Source organism: Xyrauchen texanus, chromosome 47 (assembly GCF_025860055.1).
Source record: "Xyrauchen texanus isolate HMW12.3.18 chromosome 47, RBS_HiC_50CHRs, whole genome shotgun sequence".
Classification (NCBI taxonomy): Eukaryota; Metazoa; Chordata; class Actinopteri; order Cypriniformes; family Catostomidae; genus Xyrauchen; species Xyrauchen texanus.
This window is the reverse complement of record NC_068322.1, coordinates 20118383-20138449: the sequence shown is the minus strand read 5'-3', so window position 1 is coordinate 20138449 and position 20067 is coordinate 20118383. Positions and strand designations below refer to the sequence as shown.

At 37.6% G+C, this 20067-nt stretch overlaps 1 protein-coding gene across 20 annotated transcripts in view; it reads left to right on the top strand.

Moving 5' to 3' along the window:
- The window catches only part of LOC127638727 (CUGBP Elav-like family member 2), a 200402-nt gene that overhangs the window by 168323 nt on the left and 12012 nt on the right, over positions 1-20067 (top strand). For 4 of the 20 annotated variants that reach the window (XM_052120385.1, XM_052120384.1, XM_052120380.1 and 1 more), the window contains 4 exons: positions 9983-10204; positions 13420-13483; positions 17693-17827; positions 19184-19297. In XM_052120385.1, the coding sequence (XP_051976345.1) occupies positions 9983-10204; positions 13420-13483; positions 17693-17827; positions 19184-19297 (535 nt within the window). Of the gene's footprint in view, positions 1-9982; positions 10205-13419; positions 13484-17692; positions 17828-19183; positions 19310-20067 lie in introns of all 20 variants that reach the window. The other 16 variants (XM_052120390.1, XM_052120387.1, XM_052120400.1 and 13 more) reach the window with 12 other exon arrangements.

Sequence of the window (20067 nt, the reverse complement as noted above, 5' to 3'; positions counted from 1 at the left end):
CTCTGGTGCTAACTAATTTCTCACAGGGCCTCATTTAACTTAGACACCATGTTTATATAGAATTTTTTTTTAATGAATAAATATTACCTACTGTAGCTTTAACAATTTCATGCTCTAACCATTCTAAAAAGCAGGGTACAAGCTAGTGATGCCAGTTTCAGCTTTTAATCTTTTAACGTTACCTCAGACTGCTAATGATAGCTAGCTAGTGAAGCTGTAAGAAGTGTAACGTTAAGCCAATTAACCTAGTAATGCTAACTTTAATTTACATTAATCATGTCTCATTGCCTGTTACTGTGTGAATAAACCCACAATGACAACAGATATTTTACATTACATGGCTGTTAAGTGAAAATGGAGTGTTTTGCGTTCACAAAATGTATACGTTTATACCTTGTTTATGTTTTTGCGGGAGTTTGGCGCAAGTCTGTGTAGACGGCGTGCACATCGGAGCGCTTGAGAAGTGGTTCATCTTCACATGACATCCGCGGTACGGTTCCCTGAGATGCTCGGAGTTCAATTGAATGAGACTCAAGTGTTTTTTCCTGCGCGCATGAGACATCATGCAGGGAAAGACGAGGCTGAATCCAGCTTCTTAATCAACTGCTTTTTATTTAGTAAAAGGGACTCGGTGCTTCAAAACTACACAACTCTATCACTGGCGAGTGAAATGTTAATATTTACTTGTTGCCAATTGCTAATAACAGAAGTTTTTTGGTCGCATAATGCAAAATTTCCTCGCATATTCAAGTGATTTACTCGCAATATAGAGGGCTGGTTAACGTTACTTACCTCAAAAATGTGTCATCCTCCTCAACCAAATAACATTAGACGGATCCAGGAATACTCCAGTGCAGATATCTGCGAGTGTGTGTGAGCGCGTGAGTGTACAGCAGCGGGGGAGGAGCTGACTGAACTGACTGGTGCACGAGAGAGAGCGCAAAACACAACATTTTATTTGATGTTATTATGAGACTGAGAAGTGCAAAAATATTTTAGATGAGTAGTGTAAAAATGTTTTCTGTTCATTACGAGACCGTGGTGGGGCAAATTAGACTGTGGCGGGCTGCCATAGTCTAGTCAATTAATGGTAAACACTGCAAGATTTCTTTCAAATTTATATATTTTTAGACAAAGGTCTTAGCTAATGAACCATGTAAGGGAACAGGTTTTTATAAAAATACTTTCTGAAAATTGACATTTATTCACTTTATAACTTGCATCGTTATGTGATTTGTGTCAAGTCATCTGTGTCAGACACTCTAAAAAGCATGCCATTTTAATTTTATTCATTCAACAATAGTGAAAAGTCTTTAATTATCTAATAATGGTGTCCAGTAAAGAAGTTAAGTGATAAAATACATTAAATGTTTTTTTTCTGTTTTCATACTATTATGAAATAGTATGAAAAGTATAGAAAATGCTTTTTTTTAATTCTAATTAAATTATTTAAAAATATAAGGGTTGAATTAATGAATTTGATGAATTTCTTGATTTTTATTAAAGATGACTTTTGTATGCAGGGCAAGTTGTGTCCCTTATCTCAAAAATCAGTAATAGGACCCACACGCACACACCCACACACACACACACACAGGCACGCACGCTCACACACATGTTGGTACGGCTATCCTTATGAGGACTCTCCATAGACATAATGATTTTTATACTGTACGAACTATAGATTCCATCCCCTAACCCTACCCTTGAACCTAACCCTCACAAAACACATTCTGCATTTTTAGATTTTCAAAAAACATAGTTTAGTATGTTTTTAAGTGATTTGAATTATGGGGACATTTTAAATGTCCTCATAAACCACATTTATAGCATAATACACTTGTAATTACCAGTTTGTAACCTAAAAAATTTCCTCATAAACCACATATACATGCCCACACACACACACAAATAGTTTCCAAATTGAATTGACATATTTCTTGTTTAGCTCAGATTTAAAATATTTAATCGACTAGATCTTGCTAATGTAGAATAACACTTGCTTGCCAACCATACTAATTTTGATTTGAGAGCATATAGTTTTTTGAGTCACTTCCTTTCAATAAACTGGTCAAACTTATTCACTTATTGAAAGTTAAAATTATTTTTTAAAATCGTTATGCTGTAATGAAGGAACAAATGGAAAGTTTATGGAAAAGTAATGGAAATTTATTGGTGAATAAGTTTGGGAACCCTGTAGGGATGGGTATTTTGGTAATTTTGTCTTGAGTACTCGGACTGATTAATCGTTGAGTACACAAGGGGCAATTAGATGTTCATAACTGTATATATAATAACATGTCTGACAAACCTCTATGGCTGCTGGATTGTGTCTTGTTGTTCCAGTGTATCGTCTATTTATTATTAAAGGCTGTTATAAAATAGTATGTTAAAAAATTTACAAAAGATTGCATAATCAAAATATAATGCCCAACTCTGAAAGAATGTGCACAAAGCACGTCTGTCTGTTCTTCATTCAGGTTACCGTAGTAATCTTATTAAGTGCGCACCAGCTTTTTTAGTGACTGTCTGAACAGTATATTTTCAAATAACAGGAGATGCCATAACCATTGCTTTTTAATATCCGTGATTATTGTAACGATAGTTTGCCATGAGAAGTCTCTAATAATCAATGTACCCCTCAAAGTCACAATGTAATCAATCTCAAAATGTAAATGAATTTGACATGTTTGTGTTTAGTTGTCAGGTAATTGCCATTGGATTTAGAATTAAGTGAAAATTCACATCATGCGTGATCACTATCGATCATCGTTTTCATGATCGATCATTGCTGCCATGTCCGAGTACCCAAGTCCTCGAGTACTCGTGCCATCCCTAGAACTCCATTTCTCTCTGTCTCTCTACTCACTTTCTTTTTCAATGCTGTTTTTGTAGGCAGCATTTTAAGGCATTATAAATGAGCTTCTGATATGAAGGCTGTTTCTAAAAATACCTTATTTTGACTAGCCTTCTCAGGTACCTTCTTTAGTCCAAATTTGGCCAAGATACAGGATAGACATAAGAAAAATGTTAGAATGTAATAATTCAATATCCAAATTGATTGCTTGAACATAGTTAAGTCTACCTTAAATAAATGATGTTACTCAATATGTGTGTGTTATGCAGTTTAATGCATATCAGACCATCATAGCATTAACAATGCTGTATTGTTTCTAATGGAATTGGCGGCCAATATCACGACTATGTGCAGATTATTCTATTTTATTTTTAAAGTTCTAACAACTTTTTATTAAGATACAACTTTTTAAGCAGAATTATTCCACAGTCACTCACTTTTCTGCAGAACTTTCAACACCACATTAAGTACCCCTTCGACACTGTTATAACTGTCAGGCATTGCCATAACCATGCCTGGCCAGATAGGTCATACCAAAAAGGACCCCTGCGCCCACTGCACAACCAGTCTGCTATTAGCAGACGGCTCTCATGGTGACAATGACACAGACACATTAATAACAGACCTCTGACGGGTCCTTGCATTGTGATTGCCCTGTAGAATGCTGTCGTGTGACTCTCAGAGTTTAGCAGTCCATCCAGTGCCTGTCAAAACGTCAAAGCTCTGACACCAAATCAGAGGGTTCTGACAGCTGTCTAATACCTGGCTCTAACTATGTGCCTGTGTGTGCGAGTTTGAGATTGTGCAAGCATGTCAGCATTCTCCACAAACTTTCAGACGTCCGTTAACCCTTGCAGACATGCTGTTTTTAACACGTATACAGGGATTTTAAGACCATCTATTAACCAATCAGAAATCGGTGACACGATAATAGATTTAAGCTCTTTTCTCAAGACTACAAAGCCTGTAATTATCAATTCTTAGCGAAACAGATTTACATATACAGTTCCATTTAAAAGTCTGGGTTTCAATATCTTATTTTACCTGGAAATAAACCAGGTTTTAGGATTTAGAAGAGAAAAAAAATGGAACAATGAAGCATTATGATACAAATTTAACATGAAATATTTAAGATTCTGCACTATTTCTTGGTCACCTTATCTACAGTAATAAGGCAATTTGTGATGTTGACCAATGATCAAATTATTTGTCCAGATCTCCATGCTTCTATTGAAACACTAGATGCTCTTTTGAACATTTATCAAATCGTGCGGGATAGCATGAATCGTCAGGTTTTGTTCATGCCAGGTCAAGTGCATGTTGTTACTACAGCAAAATGGGGACAAACCAAAAACAAATATATTCTGGAATTCAGATTTTGCTGATTTGTAGTGAAAGAAAAAAAACACTGTATTCAATTAGAAAAACAGAAGTAGAACAAAACAGAAACAGTGTTTTCTTAAGTGGACATGGCACTGGACAAATTTACAAACCGGCCACATATGGTCCATTATTCACTTTAGGAATCGTTTTAATGTCTCATTCTACATGGAATATGTCCATATATAGTTTTTTTTTTTTTTTTTTTTTTATCCTGTAAGCCATGTCTGTTTCCAAAGGGAAAGAAATGAGCCTGTTTAGATGAGTGTTGGTAAATTGTGTTGCGTTGTTGTTTGTTTTCGGCCGGGTCTTCGACCTCACCTCACACAGAGGAATTTGTGGCCTTTCTGAATGTCACGATTTAATGAAAACGGATATGACAGTTGGGTGGTCACATGCTGCCGCCTAGAAACCCGCATACACTGTTGCGTTTTGGCCTTGCTTTTTAAGTTTAGTTTCATAAGGTTGTTTTCAGTGCTGTGGTTTTTGCTGTGGTTACTCTAGATGTCCATCTTGTTTGATTTGCGTATGTCTCTCTCCAAGTTTATGTAGTTGCATTGCTGTTTTTTGTATGTAAGTGTATGTGCCTGCAGATGCATGTTGTACCTGTGCACCTTTATAGTAAAAAGTGTATGTACCTGTGTGTTAGTATTAGGGTGAATCTTACCCTAACATGTCCATGTTACATTTAACCTGAAAATGACATGAAAGTAAAAAAAAAATATTTATACACAACCGGTCAAATGTTTTTAAACACTTACTCATTCTTTACTATTATTCTAAAATGTGAAAAAATTCTAATAATGTCAACAAAACTATGGAATAACATAAATGGAACTATGGGAATTATGTTGTGACTAAACAAAATCCAAAATAAATCAAAACTGTGTTATATTTTAGTCACCCTTTGCCTAGAATTTGCAGACATGAACTCTTGATATTTTCTCAACCAACTTCTTGAGGAATCACCCTGAGATGCTTTTTAAACAGTATTGAAGGAGTTCCCATCTATGTTGGGCACTTATTAGCTGCTTTTCTTCATTATTTGGTCCAAGTCATCAATTTCAAAAACTAATTTTTGTATAAAATTTTTATTTTGTAATTAAATAAATTACTATGGTGACACAATTATATTTTTGTGTACAAAACTCATTTCAAACATTTATTCACGTTCTTGCATTAAAAACACTTGATGGAGCGCCAATTTGAACTAAGGGATCTCAAGATGTGTTTAAAGATTGAGTATTAAACTATATTTAACTTGACACAGTGACCTAAAAGTGTTATGTTTATGACGCAACACACCTGAGACGCTACACAAGCATGTTTGACGCAGGTGTAGATTGATGGGGTCTTAAACAAGCCCTCATAATAAATCTCCAACTGATTGATAAATTCACTTGTGTAATGGATTGCTGTGAACTGTGTGCCAATGATTGACTTATTATCAATAATATGGTAGTAAACATTACATTGTATTGTAAAGCTGCTTTTTGTATTGTCTTATCAATGATTAACTCTTCTGCCACAAGAATGTAAAGCATTTTAATTATCTGAATATCTTTTATATATATATATATATATATATATATATATATATATATATATATATATATATAATTTTTAAATATTTAAAGTTAACTATGTATAATCATGTCATCATTATTTAATTATTTTTATATGAGGAGCTTTCTTAGTAAATATTTGTATATGCGTTTAAATGCGTTTAATCGCGATTAATTAATCGGGACACCATGTAATTAATTCGTATATAGTAAGTAAAGTGCCTGAACACATTATGATAATGAGAATTTGTGGGGGGTGGTGGGGGATGCTTAATTGTCATAAAAATGCAACATTGCAAAAAAAAAAAAAAAAATAAAAAATAAGTCCTTAAAATAGGCTGCTTTTTTCATTATAGAAAATATACATTATTTTATGGGGATGAACCAGGACATGTTTTCCTGAGATTCCCCTATTAAGGGGAATATACAGATTTATCTCGTACACTTTAGCTTCAAGCCACTTCTAACACACTTGTCAGAGCCTGTAGAGAGTGTGTGTGTGTGTGTGTGTGTGTGTGTGTGTGTGTGTGTGTGTGTGTGTGTGTGTGTGTGTGTGTGTCGAAGAGAAAGACTGAGACAGAGAGAGCGAGTAATGAGATTTCTCAGCTCTCTTGAGACGCTCGCTCCATGATGGCGCTACCCGATTGACAGCTTGAGTTAAAACTCCTTTTTTTTCTCCTTACAAGTTTTATTTTTACCTCCCCTCCATCTGAGAGCAGAGATAGGGACATCAGCTCTCTAAAAATCAGCTCTCGAAATGGAAGAAATGCTGTACAATGCTCTGGGTGGAAGTGAGGCGCTCCACCTCCAAAACATTCTCAAATGTTCTCTCTCTCACTTTCTCAAGGGTCTGTGATCTTTCATCTTACTTCACTCTGTAGTTTGCAGTTCAGAGAGAACAAAATAAAAGAGCAGTATAATGACTTATCAGAGTGAATGTGCACCAGTAATGTAGAGACAAGAGAATAAGATTTAGAATAATTGCTGTGAAGCATTTGTCTCAATCTTTCCCACTCTTGTGACTCTACATGTCTGCCCTGCATTCGCTGCTGTTGCTAGAGGAATTGCTTTGATATTAAAACATGCAACATGAATGTTCTCCATTTAACTCCATTCAAAAAGTAAATGAAGTTAATTGCTATATAAAAAATATTCTTGGCATTATAAAAAAATTAAAATAAATAGAAACATCCACGCTATATAGAACATGTTCCACAATGGCCTAAATCGTTGGCAAAGTACTGTATAAATGAATGTTTCAAGAACGAGGCCCACAATTATACACAGAGTTGCTGGATTTAAATGAACTCTTATTTTACTCTGAAAAATGTTCATTAAACATTCACAAGGCTGTCAGTAGATTTTGGAATTGCCACAAGATCGAATGAGCTCTTTTTTTAATCGGCCAATCAGGCACAATTGTATTATAATCTCAAAACGGCCAAATATCGGATAATTATTTTGCCTAATATACTCACTGTAATGTTGTTGTGACAACCTAAATTTCGGTCTGTTTCTCACACAATATTAGCTTGTACTTTTTGTCTTTTTTCGGAGCCTGACAGCCATGGTCACCATCCACTTTTTGTTAGCTAGAACAGATGATGTCACAATACAAACACACACACACCCTCCTCTCATCATATGTTGATCCTCAGGGTTTTAATTAAATGGGCATCACAGGTCCGGTTTGGGATAGAGAGAGTGAGCCAGTGAGGGAGATTAGCAGAAATGCAGCAAGTCTGTACCCGTGTGGTAGGAGATCTTGCTCTCTCATACAGATGATGAAATAGTTTTATAAAACAGGAAATCACTTTCCTGGGAATTAAAATCAGCAGCACAAGCACAGCACAGAGCACTCATTTTGCCTTGAATTCCCATCCCTTCAGTGCTTGTGTGTGAGCGTATGTGTTTGTTTGCCATTATCGCTTTATGCAGTACTACAGCACAGTGTCTTTACTCTTCTAGACACTTTCACAATCAAACATGTTACATTGTAGTGAAATTGTCTGATTACCTTCCAGTAAATCTACAGCATATACTATTCACAAATGCCACGACTTTCTATCTTGTATCCGTATTGCTACCATTCATACATTTGCACCAAAATGCCATTTAAAAATGGCAGAATAAATGAATAGGTACTTAATCTAGTTATGTTTATATGTTTATTATATAGTGGCCTAATATCTATAGCCCAATATTTGTAGCTTTGGTACTGCTGGCTGAAGTTTTCAGAATGTCCCTTACCACACCCTCCACAGTTTTAGCACATTTTTTGCACAATGTGAGGACTTTTCAGATGGTCCCTTACCCACCGTGGGCACAATTTCCACCGAATATCAAGGTTAAATTAATGATCTTGATTGATTTTGCAGTGAGGCCATCAGACCAGCTTAAATAGGGCACTGATTCTTGAGATAAGGGACAAAACATGTTTAAAATCTTAACAGAGTTTTTATTTTTTAATGCTAAATTTATTTGAAATGGATATATTTGTAGACATAGGTCTCAGCTAACGAAAGATGTAAGGGAACATGTTTTTATAAAAACATGACTTCATAACTTGCATCTTATTGTCATTTGTGTCAACTCCGTCAGACACACCAAAAAGTGTGCTATTTTAATATGATTCATCCAACAAGTGTAAAGTCTTTAATTATCTAATATTGTTGTTCATTAAAGGAGTTAAGTGATAAAATACATGAAAAAAAATGATATTTAGTTTTGATACTATTCTGAAATTCTGACGGAGTTGGCAAAATTGAATATTTTTCCATTTTAACCATGTTTTGTACACTGGAGCCATTTTTTTTCAGTCAGTTGAAGATGCCTCTATAAACTAAAATAAAATGGCAAAATTGATCCCACAATTTTAATGGAAATTATAATAAGAATGACGGAGTTGACAAGTTGAATCTGTGACTGCAGAGACTGAAATATGAAAAATATCAAACATACCAGACCATGTGTCCTACTGTTGCATCCATCATGAGCAGGAAGTGGTAAAGGGGTACTCTGAGTTATAGCTGATCAGGACATTTTCTGATTTATTCAGGATTTTAAAAAAATCTGATAGAGTTGACTCAAAGCGAGGACACAAATTTCATAGGCAGTTTTTAAGGAAAATATCATTCAAAGTTTTCTTAATGTATTGTTTGATATCTTACAGATCCCTACATTTCACTTTATATTTATATTTATGAATTTGTTGCATTTTTAAACACTTTGTTTAGCAGTTTAACATTGTGATCTCTTGCTGAGGACAGGTTAAGTAAAAAAAAAAAAATTGTAAAATTTAAAAAAATTAAATATAAGTAAAAATGCCCTGCGTATACTCTTTTCCTTTAGATTGAACTTTTCCATTATTTTATTGTTATGAATTTCTTGCTTTTTAAAATAAAGATGACTTTTGTATGGAAGACAAGTTTTGTCCCTAATCTCAAGAATCAGTGAGAGGACAAATTGCGTGACATATTGGTTAGATACAGGACGCATAATTGTATGTTTAACAAAGGACAATCCTATATTTATGGGATGGGTGGCAACCCTAAAACTGCTGCTTTGAAATGTTGATGTACAGAAATTGGATTGCATTCACATTTGCAAGTTAATGGAGCTAGTGCATGCAACAACAAGTGAAGAGAACTTGTCAAAAAAAAAAAAAAAAAAATCGTAGAATTTATGAATTATTGTGATTGGACAGCTAATAATTAACATCAGAGAAATGCAGCCTTACGGTTGTTTATGTAAACCAGGATATATTAACACTTTTCGACAATAGAGGCCACTGTTACTGATAGAATGTGCAGTTCTATCCTTCTAAATGGTCATTTGTACTCATGACAGAAAAGATCTCGCAACCCAGCAGATAATGACCCAGTGGTTGAGAAACCATGCTCTAATTTACCCATTTCACAATTAGTTAATTGCGGCAGCAGAAATTGTTATTATGATTATTTTTTCCATCAATTTTGCAGCCCAATATAGTAATTATTATATTATCATTACTGGCATTTATATCTAATTATTTTTTCCTTTTCTTCTCTACTTTTCTGTGTATGATGCTTTGACAATATTGTATGAAACATCAAGTAGGTCAAGAAATTACTTATTGTAGCTTTTTTAACCACTCTTTCTCTTCCACTTTCCCTCTCTCGTTTTCAATCTATTCACGCAGGGCTGCTCCTCTCCCATGGTGGTGAAATTTGCAGACACACAGAAGGATAAGGAACAGCGACGGCTGCAGCAGCAGTTGGCGCAGCAGATGCAGCAGTTGAACAACGCGTCTGCCTGGGGCAGCCTGACTGGGCTGACTGGCCTCACCCCACAGTATCTGGCAGTAAGAGGACACACCCACGTAGCCACGCCCACCAGCAGCACAGCCAGCGCAGCCGCCGCAGTCAGTCACTGTCTCCGCCCACTTGCCCCGCCCCCACATCTCTCTTATAGCAGGCCACACCCTCTCTTGCTCTCTCTGAGCCAATCTTAACCCTTTTCCGATCTCTCATCTGTCGAACTTCAATCGATTGTGATCAAAACCGGTCCCCATACTCAAAATAGTAATGGGCGGTGCTGTCGTTTAGAAGTCATTAGGTGATCGACCTGCTCGGCATTCTTGGTTCTATTAACATGGCAAACAGATGCAAGAGGGAATCTAGTGCAACAATGACCGCCCACTTTTGGTTCCAGAAGTGTTTTTAAAAAAACCATGAGCTAAACCAACCAGCAACATTTGAAGCAAATAGTTTATGAAAATCGCTAAACAAGACCAAAAAAATATATAAAAAACAGTAATCAAATAAAACATTATGGTACAAAATGAAAATTGTGGACTTCTAGTCAATTATTATAAGTATAAAAATTATATATTTTTCATTACAAAATATTCAGGTAAAAATATTTACATAGTTTGAGAGTGCAGAGAGAGTGAGTCGGTTACTTTATCCACATTGTTTCATTGGAGTGGGTTAATGCTGCTGAGCTCTTTTGCCGCAATTTTAATTTCCATGATGACAGCTACTTCTCTGATTGGTGGATATGTCTTCAGGATTATGGGTAGTGTAGTTCCCTTACCAGGAATTTAATTAAACATATTTTTTTTTAAACAAAGATTTGTGACTTCTACAGATACAATTGTGTAAGAATGTTTAAGCTCATAGTACACCTGTCTTAACAGATTTTATAATATTGTTAAAAATCCATTTCTTTATGGAGAAAATGAATGGAATTTTTACGACTGGGAAGGACACAATATGTTCCTCTATCCCTGACCACATCTTTGTCCTTCTAAATGTAAAGAGGATAAAACATGATGGCAACATTTAATGCCCATTTACTTTGGTTTTTGTTCGCAAGGACAGTGGGTGAGGATTTAAAGAACTACTAAAGAGCATTGGAACAGGGCCATCTCTCCCAACCTTCCGCTTCTCCTTTTTCTGCCTTCCTTTTCCACTTCCCTGTCACATTGAGGTTGCATTTAGCTTTTAAGCTGTCTGAGGGTCTAGTTCAAAGTCATCCTAATCATCTAGTATCATTTAGAGTCTGCTTTCCTCTCCCCTTTCATGTGCAGAAACTGCCCAGCACAGCAACACAGTGCCAGCAGAACTGACGGGGGACTCTTAGCATGACAGTGTTCACTGGCACAAACGTATGAGTCAAATACCTTGAAGATCCCCTCAGGTCCTTTATGAAATTGTTCCATTACTGACTGTTATACACTCACCTAAAGGATTATTAGGAACACCATACTAATACTGTGTTTGACCCCCTTTCGCCTTCAGAACTGCCTTAATTCTACGTGGCATTGATTCAACAATGTGCTGAAAGCATTCTTTAGAAATGTTGGCCCATATTGAAAGGATAGCATCTTGCAGTTGATGGAGATTTGTGGGATGCACATCCAGGGCACGAAGCTCCCGTTCCACCACATCCCAAAGATGCTCTATTGGGTTGAGATCTGGTGACTGTGGGGGCCATTTTAGTACAGTGAACTCATTGTCATGTTCAAGAAACCAATTTGAAATGATTCGAGCTTTGTGACATGGTGCATTATCCTGCTGGAAGTAGCCATCAGAGGATGGCTACATGGTGGCCATAAAGGGATGGACATGGTCAGAAACAATGCTCAGGTAGGCCGTGGCATTTAAACGATGCCCAATTGGCACTAAGGGGCCTAAAGTGTGCCAAGAAAACATCCCACACACATTACACCACCACCACCAGCCTGCACAGTGGTAACAAGGCATGGTGGATCCATGTTCTCATTCTGTTTACGCCAAATTCTGACTCTACCATCTGAATATCTCAACAGAAATCAAGACTCATCAGACCAGGCAACATTTTTCCTCTTTTTCCTATTTGTAGTGGAGATGAGTGGTACCCGGTGGGGTCTTCTGCTGTTGTAGCCCATCCGCCTCAAGGTTGTGCGTGTTGTGGCTTCACAAATGCTTTGCTGCATACCTCGGTTGTAACGAGTGGTTATTTCAGGCAAAGTTGCTCTTCTATCAGCTTGAATCAGTCGGCCCATTCTCCTCTGACCTCTAGCATCAACAAGGCATTTTCTCACACAGGACTGCCGCATACTGGATGTTTTTCCCTTTTCACACCATTCTTTGTAAACCCTAGAAATGGTTGTGCGTGAAAATCCCAGTAACTGAGCAGATTGTGAAATACTCAGACCGGCCCGTCTGACACCAACAACCATGCCACGCTCAAAATGGCTTAAATCACCTTTCTTTCCCATTCTGACATTCAGTTTGGAGTTCAGGAGATTGTCTTGACCAGGACCACACCCCTAAATGCATTGAAGCAACTGCCATGTGATTGGTTGATTATATAATTGCATTAATGAGAAATTGAACAGGTGTTCCTAATAATCCTTTAGGTGAGTGTATAGCCCAGGCCGATATTTTGCCGTGAAGATTTTCAGCATTGGACATGTAATAAAAAATCTACAATTTTGAATAATTGCTAGAATGAAGTGTTCATGCAGTGTTCTCATTTCCCAGAATTAAATTGGATTATTTATAACATATCATCATATAATATACAGTATCGGCCATCAACCACCTTACATTGTCGATATCATTATCATCGACTTTTAAAAAAACAAATCCACTGACCACATCTCAGACTGATATTGATATTCAGCCTGATAACCATTCTCACAATAAGTCTTAACCAAGGGAGATGTGATAAATTGACACATTAACATGAGTTTTTCCCTTACAATCCGTGAAACATAATGCGTCAAACAACAAGACACTTTGACTTGGTTGTACCCACATAGTTGTATATTAAACTTTTACATTTTAAAGCCATTTTATAAAGTAATTTTGAAACTACATTCACTACACTTGAATATTTAAGTACTAAGACTTGAGGAACACCAGTGGCTAAGAAAAATGTCCTGACTGCTGTGTTGCTTTTCTGTTGGCAAACTGCCCTATAGAATCACTCCAGACTACATGGAACATGGGAACAAACCACACTGTTTCATCTATATTTAGCTATCACTAGCTCCTTCAAGCATTATCCTTATATATCCATCACCATAAGCCAATGTGTAATGGTTGATGTGTCTTAACATTCTTTGTTTCTCTCTATTTCTCCCAGTTGCTCCAACAAGCAACATCCTCCAGTAATCTAGGAGCGTTCAGTGGTATTCAACAAATGGCAGGTGAGATACTGATCTCAGATCAGTGTAAACCTATCTAGCCCCATTGTAACTCCTCAACTAAACTCTCATTCCTCTACTAAACCATTCAACCCAGCTCTGGATCCCATAATAAACCCAGTTTGACAAGTCTTAACCCTAGGACAATTCAGGATCAGCAGAGGTTAGGCTGAGAATATTCTCAACCTGCCCCAGTCTTTAGTTTAACCTTGCTGCAGAACCTTTGGTTTTCTACAGTTCTAGCACATCTAGAAGCAAAAGTCTGTTTGTAAGTGTATACATGTTTCAAAACGTGAAGATGAACCGAATTTGGCAAATATAACCTTGTTTTGTTGCTTGAAAGAAGAGTTTGTCTCATCGTCCAATCACATCTCTTTTCCTAAGCTCTGTGAGGCTTATGGGTGACCTGACCTGTTTTAGGATTAGGTCACGATGAGACAACCTTTCAATGCTCAACTGTCTTCAGTTTTGTATATCACTTTACCAATCCTTAAACAACAGAAAAACCAAAAAGGTTTTATCTAGTGATTTGGATAATCAAAATTTGTTGCTGTAAAATTCTGTAAATGCTGTCATTATCTATTCTGCTAAAATAATTCAGTTCAGTAACTCATCAGGAACTCCTTATCAGGCTCACAGAAAACCTGGAAATATCAGGGAATTGTACATGCCTGGACAAGTCATGGAATTGTTCGTATATATATATATTTTTATTTTTATTTTTTTTAGCCAATGAGCTGCTGCTTACTGTCACTGTTAGACAGGCGCACGTCATTCTCTCTGACATTTTTTGTGCTTCATACCTTACACTAAATGCCACAACTCTTGAGAAATTCCTCTTTGCAGTTTTTTTCCTCTTCTTTCGTCTTTTACTGTCTTGTGTGCAACATTCCCAGTGTGCATCTCTGTTCTTGTCAGGTCTTAATTGTGGTCTGTTTATCAAGCTGCCAGGCCTTCAAGGAAAGTGAAATATTTATAGCATACGCTCGAGCCTAATTGCAACCGCTAAGGATGAAAGAAAGAGAATGTATTAGCATTCAAAATGGCTTACAGTGTGTGTAGAATGAGTGCCTTTTTCTCCTAAAGCCTTTCCCCCTGACAACAGTTTTACACACCAGAGAGTGGCTTCCTCATTAATGTACGCTCATGTGGAGAGGGTGAGCAGGACTGTGGTGTTTTTGTTTACCATTATGAAGAGAGTTCAGGAAGCTCTCGTCTAAGTTCAGCCATGCATCTGTGACAGCCTCTCAGTGAGTCTCGAGTTCTCACCGAGCCAAACCAGCGGCAGCTGCCACCGCACAATTAAAGAGCGAGAAATCCCCACATTAACATAACAATTGAATTCATTTGGTGGACCTAATTTGTTTCAAGGAACATATTTACAGAAATACAGCCTAGTTTTTTTAATCAAATGGTTTATGTGCAAAACTGCTTGGTAGATGATAGTGAATGGAGGATGCTATGGTTCGATATTATAGTTGTAGAGTATATGCAGAAATATTAGGCAATGCTTCAGTGCTGGATTAAAGGAATAGTTGACCCATCAGAAGTTGTTTTGGCAATATAAGTTCTAGAAGTGTTTCTAGAAATAAAACGTTTCTAGCTTTGTAGACACACACACAGACTCACATATTTTGTCGCTTCTGGTTGGGAACACGTCGAGTGTGCGACCCCCTTTATGATCTTTGGTCAGAATCTTGCTCAATATGACCAAATGCACATAACAGCCTGTGTGAGTGTATATGTACACACTACTTGACGTTCAAATCGACAGGAGCTCTCAAACACAATGGGATTTGAAGGCTTTTCACAGCTGAGTTGTGAAATATTTGGGCCCATCCATCTGTCGCCTGGCAACTATCTCTGATTGGCAGCTGATATATACAGTTGACATCTGCTGTGTCTGTGCTGTGGGTGGAGTTATGAGCCATAAGGAGCTCCATTACACATGCTGAACATTCAGTGAGAGCCAGCGTCACCTCGCTCCTAACACCTCCTCTCTGCTCACTCCTTAGAGAGTATGAACATAACGCATGGATGGTTCTCTCTCTAGCACTAGCAGAAGTGGCTTCCTCAACCACAGAAATCACATTTACTCAATGCCCATTTTTACACTTGTGTGCCAGAAACTTGAAATGGGTCCTTTACTGCTTCATTCAGAAGCACAAAAACAGTCAAAGAGCCCTCAATTTTACAGTCCATTTCTGTACTTGATCTTCCTCTTTGACCTCCCAACACTACACTTTCTTTCCACAGCTTTTTCCAGCCTTTTTTTGCAGTACTATTCAATGCTATTCAACGGGTCTTTGATACATGATATTTAAGTTTAAGACATATTTACCTTCTTAATACTGGTCTTATTTTGCACAATTCATCTGTACATACACACAAAATGTTTCTCTTTGCAATGTTTCATCAATGTAAGAAATTGCTTTACCTCAAAAATGACCTTTTTGGGTGTCGTCATGGATCTCTTAACTTTCTCAACCCCTTCTTTCCAATAACACATGTCAAATGGAGAACACTTTTTACGATCCAGTCAATTCCAGATGGATAAAGTCCCCAATATTGTGTTTCACAAGTCAAATAACAGAAGAAAAATGGGTTGGGAACACCATTTCTTGTTGACTTTTAACTAGCCATTAAGGATTGTATCTACCTTGATCTATAACAAGTTACGGATCCATCTCTGTATTTCTATCGTGACCTGGGGTTTGTTTGGCCTCTAATCACCTTCTGTAATGTGCTAATTAGACTTTTAATGCTCTCTTTTTGCTTGCTCAGTGGATCAAGAGGGCAGACAACCGTCAAGATTACACACTACTCCCTTTAAAGGGAGAAAACTAGAAGAAAGAAAAGATACAGTAAACTACATGGCCAAAATGATGTGCTGGTTGAGCATGTCATTTTAAAACCATGTGCATCCCTTTCTCAGCTTCCACTCTTCTGGGATGTCATTCCACTTGATGTTGGAACATGGCTGTGGGGATTTGCTCCAATTTAGGAACGAGCATCATTGAGGTCATGTACTGATGTTGGCGATTGGACATGGCTTTCCATTCAATGCTCCAGTTCATCCCAAAGGTGTTTAACGGGGTTCAGGTCTAGGATTTGCGCAGGCCAGTCAGACTCAGTAAACAATTTTTTTATGGACATTGTTTTGTGTACAGGGTTATTGTCTTGCTAGAACTGAATAGGGCTCTCTTCGAACTGTTGCCTTAAAGTTGGAAACACACAATTGTTTAGAAGAGAATTGGATGCTTTTTCAATATCGGGCCAAACATTTCTGAGCACGGTGAGTAACGATTTCAGCAGAATTTCCACTTGAACATGGTTCACTATGGTATGATTACAAACCGTTCTGAGGCCGGTTTCTTGATATACTTCACTAACTGTTCTCAAGTAAGAATAGTTCTGGTGGATTGTCTGTAGTGACATAGCAACTCTGAGAGGTCACTTGCCCAGTCAGTCATTTCGAATTCTGAGTTTGCAACACCACCGTTGAAAAAGAAACCTTAAACGTGTTGACGAGCCCAGATTGGAACAGCACGGTTTTGCAGTGGTTACTGTTTGGCCTCATGGTGGAAAAGTGCATATTGTATGAATTTGTGGTAATATTTATTTTCACTTGAATTACTTAAATAGCCAAAGCCGGTAATTAGAAGGGGTTGTCCACATAGTTTTGGCCATGTCGTATATTTCTTCACAATTGCTTTATATTCTGTAATTGCATTCTGCTTGCAATCTCAGTTGAAATACTGCATTTCTATAATTCTGTGAGCACTGTTCCAATGAATCCAAACGTTGTCCATCTCTTGTACGTGTTTTCTGTGTGCGTGCTTCCTCATAGTGAAGAGTATATACATCGAGAATGTATATACAAAACATACTATGCATTTTCCTGTTGTACCACTTCATATATCTGTCCATTTGGCTACAGGCCACTGTCCGTGGTTTGTTGGCGTCATGGTCACCGCATGTAGCCATAATCTAGAGTCACCTTTGGATCACCTTTGTTTGATGAGAAAGTGTGCAAACACATACACTTACAGTCAGATATTCTGTACCAAACACTTCTACATATACAATTTTACTAACCCCAGTACACATAGATGTAAAGCATCTTGTAGCATAGAAGCAGTTCCTTCCTTCATTTTAGCTTGAGCAGTCAAACACACTTATTGCACAGACTGAAACTTTCTCTTTCTTCAGGTATGAATGCTCTGCAGTTGCAGAATCTGGCCACTCTAGCCGCAGCAGCGGCTGCAGCACAGAGCTCGGCCAGCCCGTCCACCGCTAGCGCCCTAACCTCCAGCACAGGGTCACTGGGAGCCCTGGCCAGCCCAGGTAACCAGAGGTCATCCCATCTTTGTCACCGTCATCAATCATCTAAATCTTCGATAGCGGTATCACCACCATAGTGTTGTTGTCCCTTCATTCTTTGTCATCAAGACCGTCATTCTTGCTCTTCATTGTAAATCTTTCAAGTCTTCATGCCATGTGTGTGCTTGTGTACGTAGTTTTCTGCCACCGGTCATTCATCATAGTTCAAGGCATCATGGTCATCATTAGCATGCTTGGGAGTGTGTTGATTTGTGTGGCATTACGCTGGAGTGCCCCTTGGCTTTAAATGTGCTCCACTCATTTTGGAAGAGATGTTCCTGTTGAAAAGTGGAAGCAGGAGGCGTGTACAACTGTGACATGTGGTTCTATGGTTAGATTTGCATCTTTGCATCTCTTCTTGTAACTCAAAATCTTCTTTCAGACTTGCATTATTGGAAATGAGGCAGGCGAACAAGTAGTTATGAATGAAAAGTCTCAATTTTGTTTCTCTTTTCTATTTCTCTTTATTGTTTTATCTAAAAAATCATCATTGTTATAATTTTCATGATTGCAATAATCATCCTTTTCATTGAACACTTTTATCTTGTCTGCTGCTGCAAGACTAATATTAACTGATTCTTCCTGGCAGTCAATGAATCCATCCATCCATCCATCCATCCATCCATCCATCCATCCATCATCCATTTTTCCATCTAGGGAAGGACAATACGAACAAATAAGATGTTACATTAATTTTATATAACTGTAATGGTACATACCACAGTATAGTAATATATGCTGTACATTAAACTAAATAACCATGTGGTGGTGTCTATTTTGTATAAGCCAGGGAATTCAATTTAGCATCCAATAAATGAAAGGTACTTCATATCATTTGATTATTATCTCTTTTTATTTGAAACCTCATAATAACAAACCAAAAACAGCTTCACATATGGTTCACTTATAAACGCTGGATTACCCCTAACAACACCCCTTAATAACAAGTTTGAGACTTGTCCCACTCTTATTTTCACATTATTCCATATTTATTTGTCATTCTTATATTTAAATACCATAAAGCAGCTATGCCTACTGATAGACCTGCAAATATGTCTAGCACAGTATATGATGAAATATATTCTGGTTGAAATATTTCTACCATGGCATAGCATACACTGTCATCTCATATCAATCCATTTTACCCTTTGTGTACCTTCAATGAAGACTTAATATATGTGGTGGAGCTTTAACCATTACTGCATATCACAGTATAATCTGTGATTCTGTACATTATAACAGTGTGCTCTCTCTCTCTCTCTCTCTTTCTTCCATTCTCCATCTATCTCTCCTTTCTGCTCTGTCTGTCTTTCCCCACAGCAGGATCCACGGCTAACTCGACCGCAGGTGCGATGGGTTCCCTGGGTTCTCTGGGCACACTGCAGGGTCTGGCTGGGGCCACCATGGGCCTTAATAACATTAATGCACTAGCAGGTAGCGTCAACAGTGAGTACTACCGTCCATCGGCCTCTCCATCCCAACCCTTACAGCATCACCTCATACCAGCAGCCCACCGCTCAGAGAGATGCCCAAACAGGCTGGACATCACAACTGAGCACAGCAAAATAATATGTTGATAATAAATAGTCAATACAACTTCCTATTGCATTCCTGCAGCAATATGTGCTGTTAATTTTGCTAATGATAATGATATTGATTGTTGTTGTTCTTTTTTAATGAATCAGAACAAATTGGTGAATCAGCCTGAACTGACCACAGGAATCATCAGTTTGAATCATGGACTAAATCAGTCAGATAACTCACTTCATAAATGAATTCAGATGACTCACTTGCTCACGGAAGCGCAGGCTATTATGAAAAATGACTTGAAATTCGCATAGAACCATTACAGTTGACATATACGTAGTTAAAAATACATATCTGCTATAGAGTTTCATAGTACACAAACCAAAGTGAGGGCATCTCTCTGGGCATTTCAGCGAGAGTTTATTGGATGTATGTGCGCAGTGAATTTCAGTATTCTCACACTGAGTATTGCATTTTTTATGTATGAACTGTTAAATGCTTCATTAAATCAAATCAAATACATTCGCTAAGTCAAAACAAATGTAGCCCATCCCTTGTAGTCATGCGTGTGTGTATGCACCAATCAGCCACATCTCCACACATTCGAACATGCTAACACTGCTAGCCATTGCTCTGTGGGTGTTTCTATAGAAGTGCACTTTTTTTGTCGCATTTGT